Source organism: Anomaloglossus baeobatrachus, chromosome 1 (genome assembly GCF_048569485.1).
Source record: "Anomaloglossus baeobatrachus isolate aAnoBae1 chromosome 1, aAnoBae1.hap1, whole genome shotgun sequence".
Lineage (NCBI taxonomy): Eukaryota > Metazoa > Chordata > Amphibia > Anura > Aromobatidae > Anomaloglossus > Anomaloglossus baeobatrachus.
Genome location: NC_134353.1, coordinates 767,322,577 through 767,338,218, shown reverse-complemented (window position 1 = coordinate 767,338,218; position 15,642 = coordinate 767,322,577). Strand labels below are relative to the sequence as shown.

General features: G+C 43.9%; 1 protein-coding gene across 1 annotated transcript in view; it reads left to right on the top strand.

The window, feature by feature from the left end:
* The window catches only part of P2RX6 (purinergic receptor P2X 6), a 106,390-nt gene that overhangs the window by 52,923 nt on the left and 37,825 nt on the right, over positions 1 to 15,642 (top strand). Inside the window, exons 6-7 of the mRNA XM_075324394.1 lie at positions 4,480 to 4,560; positions 9,396 to 9,537. Coding sequence (XP_075180509.1) covers positions 4,480 to 4,560; positions 9,396 to 9,537 — 223 coding nt within the window. The remainder of the gene's footprint in view (positions 1 to 4,479; positions 4,561 to 9,395; positions 9,538 to 15,642) is intronic.

The following is a 15,642-nucleotide window of genomic DNA, read 5'->3' as shown; positions in this document are numbered from 1 at the left end:
TGATCACAAGTTCTGCATATTCACTCAAAGTACCTAAGTCATGACTCTAAAGGCCCCGTCACACACAGAGATAAATCTTTGGCAGATCTGTGGTTGCAGTGAAATCATGGACATATTGTTCCATTTGTACACAGCCACAAACCTGGCACTGATTGTCCACAATTTCACTGCAACCACAGATCTGCCACAGATTTATCTCTGTGTGTGACAGGGCCTTAAAGAAATGAACTGTTGAGAATTTTAGCTATGACTCCATATTACCAGTACATGTGGTACAGCCAACAATGACCTTGGCTTAGTTTGCTTTTAACCCCTTTGCAAAAAACTATGTTCAAGTATGTAATTGTCACGATATGGCTACAGGATAGCAAGGGACCAGGGCTTCCATACTGTCCCTCACACTATGGTACTCTAGGCTATCCCTGTCCTCAGTGTTACCCCTAATGGTTTAGATGCCTGAGTCCCGTGCCTGGCTATACTCCTTTCCAGAGCTATTCTGTCCCCCCCCTCCACCTGGGGAAGAAAGGGGCAGGACTGTGATGGCAAGAGAGATTTAGACAGACAGGGAAAAACAAAATTCAGACACACTGCAAACTCGGGGAAAAAAAAAGTAAGACACTAAGGAGAAAAGAAAGAGAATTAAGGCAGAAACAAAAGGGCAACAATGGTTAACACCACAACCAATCATAGCAATAAAGCACTGCAACCACCAGTAAGTTTAGATCAAACCACTTCTCCACACCAATAGAGACAAACTACAGATGGCACTAATGGAAGTATTCAGCCTGCATATATAGAAGGGGAGACTATCTCTTCCATAGCGTGTGACTAAAGGAGATTAACAAGCTTGCTAGCTTGCTAGTCTGCCTATGAACTACAAGTCTGTGGGTTGATCCCCGAGTCTTTGTCCGCTAATCACAGACATCAGAGAAGTTAGAAGGCAGAGTGCAAAAATTTGGAGTTTCCACAGATCCTGATGTCGCCATGACAGTCAGCGATGTTTGCAAAAGCCTCCTTATGACAGTCACACGTTGAGTCCCTGACTTTTATGTGGGCTTACACTACGATCTCTGTTTTCTGGCAGATGATGCCTGAATTATTCAGCCATCCTCTGCCCCTCATAGCTGTAGTTGTAGTGGAGCTCTACCTGCAATTGTTAACCTGCTAAATGCCGCCGTCAATCTATGTCAGCGGCTTTTAATGCGCATTGCCAGTGAAGCACGTCATTTCACGCAACAAACGGTGCGCCCATGATCTTATCACGGGGCACTATTTATGCCACACCCGCACATGTGTGGCACCTTGATGGCGACAAGATGTGTATTCCAGCTGACTGTCGGACAGACTTTCTGTTAGGAAGCTTCTGGTCTCTATGCATGGTGCTATGATTTGTCTGTCATTCTCGTGATTAAATTAATAATAATAATTTTATTCATTTATATAGCGCTATTAATTCCACAGCGCTTTACAATACTGTCCCCATTGGGGCTCACAATCTAGAGTCCCTATCTGTATGTCTTTGGAATGTGGGAGGAAACCGGAGAACCCGGAGGAAACCCATGCAAACACGGGGAGAACATACAAACTCCTTGCAGATGTTGTCCTTGGTGGGATTTGAACCCAGGACCCCAGCGCTGCAAGACTGCAGTACTAACCACTGAGCCACCGTGTTCTCTCACTTGGCGCCCTTAGATCACATGATTTTTACACACATCCCCGTTGCCTGGGACTGTCTATTGGCTCTGTCTGCGCATATACATAATGCTGTCCTTCCCCCTTCAACACACGCCTCCTGAGGAAGCAACTTTGAAATGTTCATTAGGGTGGCAAGGACACCATAACACAGGGGCTTGACATAAGTAAGTGCTTTTTACTCTCTTGCTTCCCTGCATGTTGTAATTTGTTGATAGTTATATTATTTACAGCCCTATTGGGAGTAATTCATGAGTACCCATTGCCCACTTTACTACGGTAGGAACCAGGAAGCATTAGAATATTTTGCTCATTATAGTCATGCATTTTACTCTGCCCTAGTGTGTATTTATAGAATCCTTGATTTGATTTTTTAATATTAGTAATATATAATACTTGTCATTAAATTCACATAATAAAAATTATTTTTACTTAGCATAAGGGACTCTTTCATGTCCTTTTTTCTTATATATAATGTTCTTAAATTAGTAAAATTGTAACATACTTGTTAAAACAATCAACTTTGCAAATGATCTTTTTCTCAGGAACCTGATAGATTTTTAATGTTATAGTTTAGTAGCTGAGTGTCTAGGTAAAAAGCTACCACTTCATTCAGCAATAGCTGTTCTCTTAGGCCGGGGTCAGGCCAGAGTATGGCATCGGATGCAATATGCTAATGACTCTTGGCTCAAACTCTGTTGTGAGCGTGAGTTGAGTGTCATCTACTTTATTCCTATTCTCTTGCATGCAAAAATCAGATCACAGGTGCAGAGAAAAATAAATAAATGTCTCCATCTTCTCCATTGCTTGCCCCTGTGTGTATAACACTGCACTCAGATGACGTCCTAGTGCAGTCCCATGTTTCACTCGCACCCACAGACTTGAGCTGGATTCACAAAGCTGTTGGTCTGGATGAAAAACCATGGACAAGAAACATTAGTGCAGCAAGATACAGTAGACCTTGAAAAGCTGGATGAAATGTGGAACAGCAGAGCTATATTAGCAGATGGGCACCTGGAGCATCATGGAACAGTGAACATGGATACCCTGGATAGCATTTGAATTATTGTGAAATAGTGTAGCTGGAGTGCTGAACAGACCATTGAACAGTGAAGCTGGATATGTAGTCAGGTATGTTGATACAGCTGAACCGAGGCTACAGACAGAACCTTGGAATAGCAGAGCTAAGTATGCAGACAGTCACCTTAATATAACAGATGCAAGTGTGCAAAAAGCATGTTGAAACAGCAGAACTGCGTATACAGACAGGCACCTTGATACATCAAAAAAGTAAATATTCCAGTTCACCAATTTGTAGATCTAGATGTCCATTTGGGCCAGTGCACGGTGTCTGTGTTTGGCTTCCACAGATGTAGCAATCATTGAAGGGAGGAAGGGGTAGAAACAAATCCAGCACTGATGTCCATAAAAAATGATTTTTCTTTTTTTCAAATTCATCATAAAAATTAGAATGGATCAATCCTTCCAAATGCCCTGATTACGCCTTACGTGTTTCAGAGAAAAAACGATGTAATCATAGGCAAATGTCCTATGATTAAGGAGTTTTTTCTCTGAAACGCGTAAGACGTAATCAGGGCTTTTGGAAGGATTGATCCATTCTAATTTTTATGATGAATTTGAAATAAAGAAAAATAATTTTTTATGGACATCAGTGCTGGATTTGTTTCTACTACTTCCTACCTTGATACATCAAAGCCAAGTATACAGAGAGGCACCTTACTACAAGAGTCTAGTATGTGGACAGCACTCTTAAACTGCAGAACCAAGTATGTACTGTACATGCAAACAATCATCTTAATACAACAAAGCCAAGTGTGTACATTGGCAGAGAAACGTTTGTCAGAAGACACACTTTAATGGATTTCTATGAGAGCCCAGGGATGTAGGAGTTCTACCATTTACTAGTCAGTATGTGCTAAACTACTTGAATACTCAGGAAATGTGCAGCCACCCGAGCCATCCTTAAAAAAACCTAAGGGAGTGAAATCAGAGGTGTGCTATAGGTTACCATTATAACCCAATGTACACAATAGCAGAAGAAGACAGCCAATGGGAAAATGAGACTCAGAGCCCTGCCGTGGAGCCAGGAGACTTGAGCTCTGGCCCATTACATTACCACTAGAACATAAATGTATAACTTTTTGTCATCGACATCTACAATTCAAATCATGTTATCCTGTTACCCCAACAGGGCAATATGATATTTACACAACATTTAGCCCCAAAAAGGCAACACAAGATTATTCTGCTACATGAAAACATATCACCTACCTTTATGCAACCTTTAAAATGTGTATTATGGTTTTACTAGTCACCCTCTCAAGGTGAAGTTCCAGCATTGTATAGACTTGCACCATAACTTTAGTGAGTTGCTTTGGAAGATGAAATACATGGGAGCATTCTCCAACCATTGTTTTCCCCTGCTACACAATTCAGAGGATAATAAAGGGGAATTCTAGCCGTTTGCTGTAGCACTCTACTGTTTCCATAACTTCCATAAGATTTTTAATCTAAAAGCAGCTGAAACTAAACCGCTGCTATATTGAACCTACTCCTTGCTCTAATTGGGGGGCAAAGGACCAGGGCCCATTGGTAAAAACAGCACCAATCTAATGTTATCACCCTCAGTATCCAGGCTGGAGTACGCATTTACAGAAATTAACTTTGGTTTAAATGATACTGTTTTATATTTGTTTAAATATTTCCGCATTCTATACATACAAAATAAACAACCATGGAAATTTCATACTAGATTTTTCTCTTTAGGAAAGTACCACTAAATGAAGCTGAAAACTTCACTCTCTTAATAAAAAATGAAGTCTTCTTCAGCAAATTTAATTTCTCAAGGTGAGTGTGATACTTTTTGAAAACTAAATGTACTAACTATTTCACAAATATCTTTACCCAATGCCAATAATCAGACCTGTTAGATGTACAGCAGAGTACTAAAGGGTCTAGAAAATAATTCAAAACGCTTAAGTACATGAAAGAACAGTTGCTATAGCAATGTCCCAGATTTACAGTGTAGTAAAGAACGTCCTCGTGTACCGGATAAGGATAGAAGAAGCCACATAGGAGCCTGTTCTTGTAGATATTGCTTTAGAATATATGGTACATTGTCATTCCTGCAGGCTACTTGGACAGTATACAACTATAATGTTATCAGATGATATTACTGGTTAACCTAAGTAGAAGGTGGCTTCAGAATCCGATAGTGGTCAACTTGCTTTACAATGACTCAGATCTATACCAGGGTGTTACAAGTGCGCTGTTCATGGAAACCTGGTAGCTGTTAATAGGTCTTCCATAGAAAAGGCTTAGCGCAAGTGTGACGCCCTGGCAAAACCAGGTAGTCACACATAGGCCCCCGCATAATACCTTCCCTCACCTAGGTGACATTCAGCCGACCTGAAACCCTAGTCACCCCCCCTTAGGGCAAGACAGGCACACCAGTGGGCGGGACCAGGTGGTTAGGGAACGCCCACCTAGGGGTCTAGACAGCCCGGGGCGGGAAAACAGTCAGTTAAGCAAAATTTCAAGTGGTAGTTCAAGTGGAGAGGAGTGTGGGCTGGAGCTAGGTGTAGCTCAAGCAGAGGAAGTTCAAGTTGAATGGTGCCGGGGTCGGAGCCCTGGTACCTTGGCTAGGTGGTAGACGGTGGTCTCCGTCAGCAGGAGACGGGAAGACGGCTTGGCAGATCCAAGGAGGACGGAGAAGGGTTGGAGCCCACCGGTACCGACATCGGAGACCCGACCGGAAACCGTGCACAGAGGGAGTATTCGGACCCTGAAGCCAGGACCGAAACCAGAGGCCTAGCTAATTAATCGATTGAGGGCAGGATTACAGGTCCTGTCCCAACCAAAGTCCCAAAAGCAGACAACCACCCACAGAGAGGGATAGGGCAACCACCAGGGCCCATAGATCCCACGGGTCAGCGTCAGCGGGCACGGCTCCTTAGGAACACAGAAAGCCGGGAGCGGACTCCGGAGTTCCAAACCAGGCAGCCCACAATACACAAAAACAGTGCAGAGGAAAGGACAGCGACCACCAGCCCGGGTGGGCGGACCAGAGTACAACCGGCCGCGGCGGCCGGCCACCAGCACCTGGTTTACTAAAAGACTCATGTGATTCATTGAATTGTGAGTAATCAATTATCCCCTGGTCCATCTGGGCGTGCAAGCCCCTGCCGTCGCCATACCCTGCACAGAGACACTGGGCCCCGAGGCAACCATCCCTACCCACGGAGGGGTTAACATCCGGCTGCCATTACATCTCCCCTGGGTATCCCACAACAGCAGCGGTGGTGTCCCACTTCACCACACACCGTGGGTGGCATCACAGACATTCTACAATCAATCCCGTACAAATACGTCCCCCTTTTATTCGGAGTGTCCGCGCGACCCCCGGGTCCGGGGAACCCCTTGAGCCATACCGTAGGCCCCGGAACCCGAGCAGCGCCGGCTGCTGGCACGGGGGCGGCACACAAGCTACACTTCTTACCAGATTCCAGGGGTTCCCTGTCTTTCACCCTTTAACCCCTGTTCAGGGATCTGGACTTACACTGGGACACTTGGGCAGGGGCCACAGAGTCATCTGCTGAGCAGTGGAGCCAGCTGAAGGCAAGTGGGGTTGTCACGCGGGGACAAAACCAAGAGGCAAGCAGATGGTTAAAATACAAGTCTCGTTCAGAAACAGGTTATACAAAATAGCACACAGGAGCAAAGGATCGGAGAAACCGGGTCTAGCTGAACTAAATAACTGGCAGCCACAGACTGTCTGCTGGGGCTTATGTAGAAGGGAGTCCTGCCCATGGCTCCCAGCAGAGAGCTAATTACATTACCAATGCACTGCAGCAAAACACAGGTGTACAGGAAAGAGACAACTAATCTCTGCAATCTAAGGCCCTGTGCACACACTGCGTTTTTTACCGCGGTTTTGCTGCAGAAAATGTTCAGAACCTTGCTGCAGTCCTTCTCCAGCAAAACCTATGGTAAAAAAAAAATGCTATGCGCACACTGCATTTTTTCACCAACAGGTTTTGCTGCGGAGTTTCCCCTGCGAAAAGAAGTAGCATGTCACTTCTTTTCTGCAGGTCCCTGCATTTTGGAGGGCTGGCAGATCAATCACCCACTGACTCTGGGTAGGCGGAGGATTGATCCGCGGTATCTGGCCAGATGCTGCTCCTCATATAAAGTTTATGGGGAACACAACCTGGCGCAAAGGAGTAGGAGCAAGCACTTCATACTCACCGATCAGCGGTCAGCTGTAACTTCTGCTCCCGCGGCAGCTCTTTCATCTTCCAGAGCCGGCCGCTCATTAGTCTCATAACATATTCACGCCTTCCCTGCTCACCGGTGGCTGTGGTTGGTTGCAGTCAGACCTGCCCCCACGCTGAGTGACAGCTGTCTGCAACCAATCACAGACGCCGGTGGGCGGGTCTATAGCATACAGTAAAATAAATAAATAAATAATTTTAAAAAAAAAACAGCGTGCCTCACAGCTGGGGGCTGGTATTCTCAGGCTGGGGAGCCCCCCAGCCTAAAAATATCAGCAGCAGCCGCCCACAATTGCCGCATCCATTAGATGCGACAGTCCCGGGACTTTTTCCGACTCATCCCAAATTGCCCTGGTGCAGTGGCAATCGGGGTATTAAGGAGTTAATGGCAGCAACCCATAGCTGCCACTAAGTCCTAGTTTAGTGATGGCAGGTGTCTATGAGACACCCCCCATCACTAAGCTGTAAGTGAAAGTAAATAAACACAGACACCCTAAAAAGCCTTTATTTACAATAAAAGACAATAAAGCCCCCTCTTTCACCATTTTATTAACCCCACCAATAACAGCCATCCAGGTTCGACGCAATCCACACGAGGTCCCACGACACTTCATCTCTGCTACACCTGACACTCACAGTGAGCGCCATAGACCATGACTGCTCATTGTGAGGGTCAGGCCGCAAGTGAAGTGAGCCGCGCTGGATCAGCGGTGACTTCACTCATGTGCTTTGCAGTGACAGGTGGAGGACTCCAGCTGTCACACTGCACATCAGCTGACTGAAGTCACCGCTGATCTTATACTCACCTTCTCGAGCGAGGCTACCTCCGGATGCTGGTTACCGGTCTCCTGCTTCCAGGCCGGCTCATGCATATGCAGTTATGCACTGCACAGCTGACACGCAAGTAGCAGAGCGCCGGAGACAGCCACATGGGACACAGCATTGCGGGAGACTTCAGCACCACGGACAGCAGGAGCGGGGACAGGTGAGTATCTTCCTGTGCTATCAACTTCTTCCTGTGGAAAATTTGCGGCAACACCGTGGTAAAGCTGCGGCAAACCACGGTAAAACCGCATGCGGATTTCGGGTGCGGTTTGCTGCGTTTTTTTACCGCAGTTACAATCTTTCAAGGGTGCGGAATTTTCTTAAGAAAATTCAATTTTTTTCTAGTGCGCACAGGGCTTAAACGCTAAACTGCCACATACTGCCGGCGTCCAGCAGTAACCGCGATATAAGTGCAGCACCACCTAGTGACCAGGGAAGGAGGTGCAGCAGTGGATTCAGACACGGTTGTGACACAGGGGTTGTAATGTTACTGCTGTGTTTGTATTTGTGATGTCTTAATAAAGCAAGTTGATTATTATTAGATGCTGAAGCCACCTTCTTTTACTTTTACATGGCTTTTGCTTCCAGGTATCATCCTATGTATGGTGTTAGTGCATCTACACACTATTGAAGCTTGATGCTGTCTCAATGCCATTATAGTTATTAAAGGGAGCCTGTGAGCACATTAATACATATGGAAGTAGCTGTGTGACTGTATTTATGGCACTTTGTTCACCAATAAAGATGATACCTTTATGGCAGAAATCTTGCATAGAAATCATATGCAAATCAGGCTGGAAATACACAGGGGCGTGACAATGCACCTGCGTCTCCCAAATTCACTGACATGCCCCCAGTGACAGTGACACAGACACGAACCCAGTGACACCGAAATGCCCCCAGTGACACAAACACGCCCCCAGTGACACAGACACGCCCCCAGTGACACAGACATGCCCCGAGTGACAGACACACCCCCAGTGACAGTGACACAGACATGAACCCAGTGACACCGAAATGCCCCCAGTGACACAAACACGCCCCCAGTGACACAGACACGCCCCCAGTGACAGACACGCCCCCAGTGACAGACACGCCTCCAGTGACAGACACGCCTCCAGTGACGGACACGCCTCCAGTGACAGTTGCACCGATACGCCCCCAGTGACAGACACGCCTCCAGTGAGAGACACCCCCCAGTAACACACACGCCTCCAGTGACACCGATACGCCCCCAGTGACACAGACACACCCCCAGTGACAGACACGCCTCCAGTGACAGTTACACCGATACGCCCCCAGTGACACACGCCTCCAGTGAGAGACACCCCCCAGTAACACACACGCCTCCAGTGACACCAATACGCCCCCAGTGACACAAACACGCTCCCAGTGACATAGACACGTCCCCAGTGACAGCAATACGCCACCAGTGACACAGACACGCCCAAGTACAATGCAATGCACATACATTGTGCTGCAGGGCCTGATTAGACTCTACCATTACACATCATACTGCTGCTTTCATGAAATCTTCTGAATCTGTATTGTTATTGTGACTATGCTTTAATTTCATTTCGAAAGGTCAAACACTAAGAAGACATCAGATACAACATATTTTAAGAGCTGTAAATATGATCCAATCTCCAGTCCACATTGTCCCATTTTTAAAATCAGTGAGATGGTTACAAACACCGGTCACAGTTTTAAGGAGCTGTCATTTCTGGTATGTGTCTTCAATATACATATTTACCATGCTTAAAATCTATTCTGTGTATAAGTAGAAACATGTATCATCAATTCGGACTAGCTTTGCTACATAACCAGGGATAAATGCCAAGCCTGGAACTCATAGACAGGCTGTTTTGGGAGCCTAGCCCTTATCAGTGTACTGTAGGGTCAGACATTGACTTATAGCAGTGTTCCCCACCTCCAGTCCTCAGGAGCCACCACCAGTGCATGTTTTCAGGGTTTCCTTAGCATTGCACAGATGTTGGAATCATCACATGTGCAGGTAATGAAATTATACCTGAACACATGCACTATTGTTGGCTCTTGAGGACTGAAGTTGGGGAACACTGATTGATAGGATAGCTACCTTGGCTAGATGGTATTTGCAAGTTTCTTTAGTTTTGGGAGATAAATAATTTGTATACTTTTTTCCAATCCATTCTTCACTGAACTCTATAAAGGGAATCTGTCACAACATGTTTTTGTCATCTAATCAGAGAACAGCATAATGTAGAGACAGAGACCCACATTCCAGTGATGTGTCACTTGCTAGGCTTCTTAGTATAGGTATCGTTTTTATAAAATCATTGTTTTATGAGCAGGAGGTTATCATTAGAGGACTAGTCAGGCGGCTACCATGTAGTCCTCCATATTCATGAGTTCTGTATAACCTCGCCCACACTTCTGATTGGTAGCTTTCTGTGTATGCTGTACATGGGTTTTAAAGCTGCCTATCAGGGGAGTGCAGTCGGGTCATACAGAGCTCAGCATTCAGGAAACCGCTGCATCTGAAGCAGATAAAACAGTGATTTTATCAAAACAAACAGCTCAGTAAGTGATTTATAGCTGCCATCAGGGCCTCCGTCTCTATATCATGCTGCTGTTAGAGGTGACAAATTCTCTTGAAGGAGAACCAGTACTACTTTTCACATGTTGTATGAATGTGTCACACTGAGCCAGCTCTGTTCTACATTGAAGGGGCAAGCACCCTGAAACAAGCTGTTAGATGAGTTTCTGGATTGGCATTTTTCCCTGGTCTTGTTGCATAGCTCATTAAAGGGTCAGACATTGACTTATAGGGTAGCAACCTCTTCTAGATAATATTTGCAAGATATTTTCTTTCGTTCTGTGAGTTACCGGTACTTTGGATACTTTTCTCAATCGTGTTTTGTTCACGTCTATAAGACCTTCACTTTTTATGGCAGATGCTTTATCCCTAATATACTCAGGTGCAGTTAAAAATGTTCCAGCTCATTTGGGAAGCATATTTATTGGATCTCAATATTGCAAAAAAAATGTGGAAATATCTTCCAGCTTTTATTTCCTTTTTTGGCCTTAAGGTCATTTACACGCAATGACATCGCTAATGAGATGTCGTTGGGGTCACGGAATTCGTGACGCACATCCGTTCTCTTTAGCAACGTCGTTGCGTGTGACACGTACGAGCAACCGCTAACGATCAAAAATACTCACCTTATCGTTGATCGTTGACACGCTGTCCATTTCCCAAATATCGTTGCTGCTGCAGGACGCAGGTTGTTCATCGTTCCTGCGGCAGTACACACCGCTATGTGTGACACCGCAGGAACGAGGAACCTCTCCTTACCTGCGGCCGCCCGCAATGAGGAAGGAAGGAGGTGGGCGGGATGTTCGTCCCGCTCATCTCCGCCTCTCCGCTTCTATTGGTCGACCTCTTAGTGACGTCGCTGTGACGCCGAACGACCCGCCCCCTTAGAAAGGAGGCGGTTCGCCGGTCACAGCGACGTCGCTAGGCAGGTAAGTAGTGTGACGGGTCCGAGCGATGTTGTGCGCCACGGGCAGCGATTTGCCCGTGACGCACAACTGTGAGATCGCAGCGTGTAAAGTGGCCTTTAGCCGATAAACTGTGTGATTTGATTCTTCTTCTGGCACATTTTTTTAGGCTGTTTTTTTTTTTTTTTATCTCACAATAGAATATTCCTAACCTGTGCTCTTTAAATACTTTTTTAGGTTTTCATTGTTTATTCGACATTTACAAATTTGAGGCAGTTTAATAGGAAGAATATTAACCTACTGTGTTTTTGCTAAGAAGGAAACTTACCTAAATTATATAGTGGTTACCTTGTTTGTGTTCACAACAAATTATTGATGTATTCTCCATTTGCCTGACTGAGCAGAAAGTGTATACTGCAAACAAAAAGGCATGGGATTGTGTATGTGTAGGATTATGCTATTCAAAAGAATGGTATAGTGTAGAAGATGTATAGTGCGCTGTATAAGTTTCTCTACTATAGGAGTTTATGGGCAATGAATCCCTATACAGCGGGCGAAATAAGTATTGAAAATGCTAACAACTTTCTAAGTAAATATATTTCTAAAGATGCTATTGGCATGAACTTCTCACCAGATGTCAGTAACAACCTATCTAATCCACAGAGGCAAAAACAATCAAACTGTAGATATCAATAAATTTAGTGATGTGTGATAATGACAAATGACCCAGGGAAAAAATTATTGAACATGCTTACTGAAATTTATTCAATACTTCCTACAAAAATCGTTTTTGGTGATGACTTTAAAGGCCCTGTCACACATAGAGATAAATCTGCAGCAGATCTGTGGTTGCAGTGAAATTGTGGACAATCAGTGCCAGGTTTGTGGCGGTGTACAAATGGAACAATATGTCCATGATTTCACTGCAACCACAGATCTGCCAAAGATTTATCTCTGTGTGTGACGTGGCCTTTAGACACCTCCTGTATGAAGAAACTAGTCACATGCATTGCTCAGGTGTGAATTTGGTCCATTCTTCCACACACACTCTTCAAATCCTGAAGGTTCCGTGTGGCTCCTTCTATGAAATCTGAGCTTTAGTTCCTTCCATAAATGTTGTATTGGATTCAGGTCAGGTGATTGGCTGGGCCATTCTAGCATCTGTATTTTCTTTCTCTGAAACCAATTGAGAGCTTCATTGGCTGTGTGTTTGGGATCATTGTCTTCCTGAAGTGTTCACTCTTGCTTCATCTTCATCATCCTGATAGATTGCTGCAGATTATTATTAAGAATGTCTTGGTACATTTGTCCATTCATCCTTCCTTCACTTATATGAAGTTTTCCAGTGCCGTATGCTGAAAAACAGCCCCACTCCATGATGCTCCCATCTCCAAACTTCACTGTAGGTATTATGTTTATGGGATGATATATATTGCCTTTCGGCCTCCAAACATGGTGTGCATTATGGTATCCAAAGAGTTCATTTTTTGTCTCATCTGACCAAACTATATTCTCCTAGTATTTCATAGGCTTGTCTAAATGTTATTGAGCAAACTTTAAATGCACTTAAACATACTTTTCGTTTGCTCTTGCATACCAACCATGGAGCTTTACTGTTTTGCTTATTCTTGTCTTTGAAATATTTGTACCTGTTGATGTCAGGTCTTTCTTAGCTTTCCACAGGTGGTCCTTGGCTCTTTGACAACTCTTCTGATAATTATTTTCACTCCTGTGTCTGAAACCTTGCTGGGAGCAACTGGTTTATGGTGAAATTATGTTCTTTCAAATTCCGGATTATGGCTCCAACATTACTCACTGGGACCTTCAGTATTTTAGAAATGTTTCTGTAACCAATGCCATCAGTATATTTCGCAACAATATGGTTGCAAAGGTCTTGAGACAGCTCATTGGATTTACTCATCATGAGATGTTTCTTGTGTGGTACCTTGGTAATGAGACACCTTATTTATAGGTCATGAGTTGAACCCGCTAATATAATTTTTCACTAAATGGTAGGATTGTTTTCTAATTACTCATCGATTTCAGCTAGTTTAATTATGTTTCATAGCTTTTTGCACCTCTCCTCTTCATGTGGTCAATATTATTTTGTTGTGTCATTCCTTATTATTACACATAACTTAATTTATGGTTTGATTGCTTTGCCTGTGTGGATTTTATGGGTTATTACCGACATCTGCTGAAAAAAAATGTCAATAGCACCTGTAAGCTGCAGCCTTCCATCAGAAGTTCACATCAGGAGATCCTCCAAAGGCTCTTTGCAGAAGGAAGGTCTAATGTGGCTGTCAGTTGTCACCTGGAAGCCTAAAATTGCTACCCCGGAAAGTCTTCGCGTCAATCACACTGTTTACCAGATCCTATGGGTTGTCCTGGCCATCACCCTTTAACTCTTATACAAGGATCTGGACTTAAACAGGGGTCCCTGCAGTAGTCGCAGAATAAGCTGCTGTAGGGTGGAGCAAGCTAGCAGGAGTGATAAGGTAGCCAGAACCAAGTGGGTAGGAAAAGTACAAAATAAGAAGACGCAAGAATAGTCAACAAACAAGACAACCTCAAAAACAGGAAAACAAACACACTACACTGGAGCTAAATAAAAGGAACTGAAACAGAGAAACACAAGGCTATATGTATCAGCTACCAGCAGAAAGCTAGAAACTTGAGTATAGTATTGTGCGCTCCAATTAGTTGGAGCAAGAAGCTGATAACTCTAGCTGGACAGCACACACCCATACTGCCAAATTGGACTACCAAACTGGTATGCAATGCCTTAATCCAGAGCATCTAGTTCCAATGTCTCTTCTATCACCACCAGCAGAATGAATACGATGGAGCATGATGACAGAAGTAGACATCGCAGGAACAGGTCCTAGTGAAGATGTGACAGAAGGAGAGAAGAAAGGAGAGGGAACATAAAAGGGGCAGAACCAAAGGGGTTCCGTATGTAGAGCAAGCTGGCTGTTGTTAAGTCCTCTCAATTCTGTCCCTTCGTAGCTTTTCTTTGGTGTTGCTATATCGAGAGAGGGGATCCATTGTTGAGAAGCAGTATCATTAAAAGAATAGGAGCACCAAAGGTGCAGTAGGCACGGGTATCTCACCTTTATGTCCCCATATCATCTAATGGTACAGTAATGAATGTCTGCCTGTAGGGTTCTTATCTTTAGCCCTGATTTGCTATAATGTCCTATAGTGTAGCTCCAGGGTTTGGGTAGGGGTTGGTAACAGGTTGTGAAATAAAAAGAATGAGAGAGGTTTTATAATAACACACACGCTCACACACACACACACAACAAAATGAGGTGATTGAGTAGAATAACAAGGACCGCAGTTGACAGGGGTAGCCCCTTTTCTTCTTCTGTGCCTCCACTTGGGCTCCAGGGTGTGGCTGCTGCCAAGTGAAAGAGGAGAACAAGTTAAAAGAAGACAGCAAAGGCAGTAGAGAAATGGTGCTATTCTTCCCTTCTGCTTTCCTTCTCCGCAGGATGGCCAGGTTTAGAATAGTAGTGTCTAGAAAGTAGTTGCTCCAAGCAAGTATGGAGCCACCAGCTGCAGACTCTTTCCTACTTTACAAAGAAAACATTGATTCTACTGTGGTACATTTCTGAACTGAACCTAATGGTGGTGGTCTAGGTATACAAGGGCTGAGGCTTTGTGTTATTATACGGTACGTGGGGAGCTTGGCCTCACATTGTAAGAAAAAGATTTTTTTTTTCCTCTTCAAGATGATGGCATTTCAGCAAAGTATCCCACTATATGCCTATACAGTGGAAAACCTCTCTTTACTATCTAATGTGAGCTATATCTGTGAGAACGGCACGGCAACAATTTGTTTATATCGAATTACCTTAATCACATACATGCACCACTATACTGCTGTAAATATTAGCAGATTTTAGCTTCTCAAGCTACTAGTATATTGTACGAAGATTAGTGCTGTACCTATGATGTGGAGAGAGAACTAGGATTAAGGGTATGTCCGCACGCGGTGTTCTTGATTTAACTAAAAAAAATCCACTCTCTGTTAGACTTGACAACTGTAAACACTGCGATTGACAAAAAAAACGCGTTAAAAATGCATGCATTTTCAATGCGTTTTCGATGTGTTTTTGTCAGTGTGTGTTTTAAAGGAGAAATAAAATATGATAGGATAGGATTAATAATAATTAAAATAATAATAATAATAATAATTGATAGCTACAATAGATAGAAGAAATCGATAGAATAGATAGAACATATAGAATAGATAGAAAGAAATAAAAGAATAGCTTTAGAGAGGGATAGCTAGCTTGGACAGCTGTTTTTTTACATTTTTTTGGTAAAAAAATGACGTGGG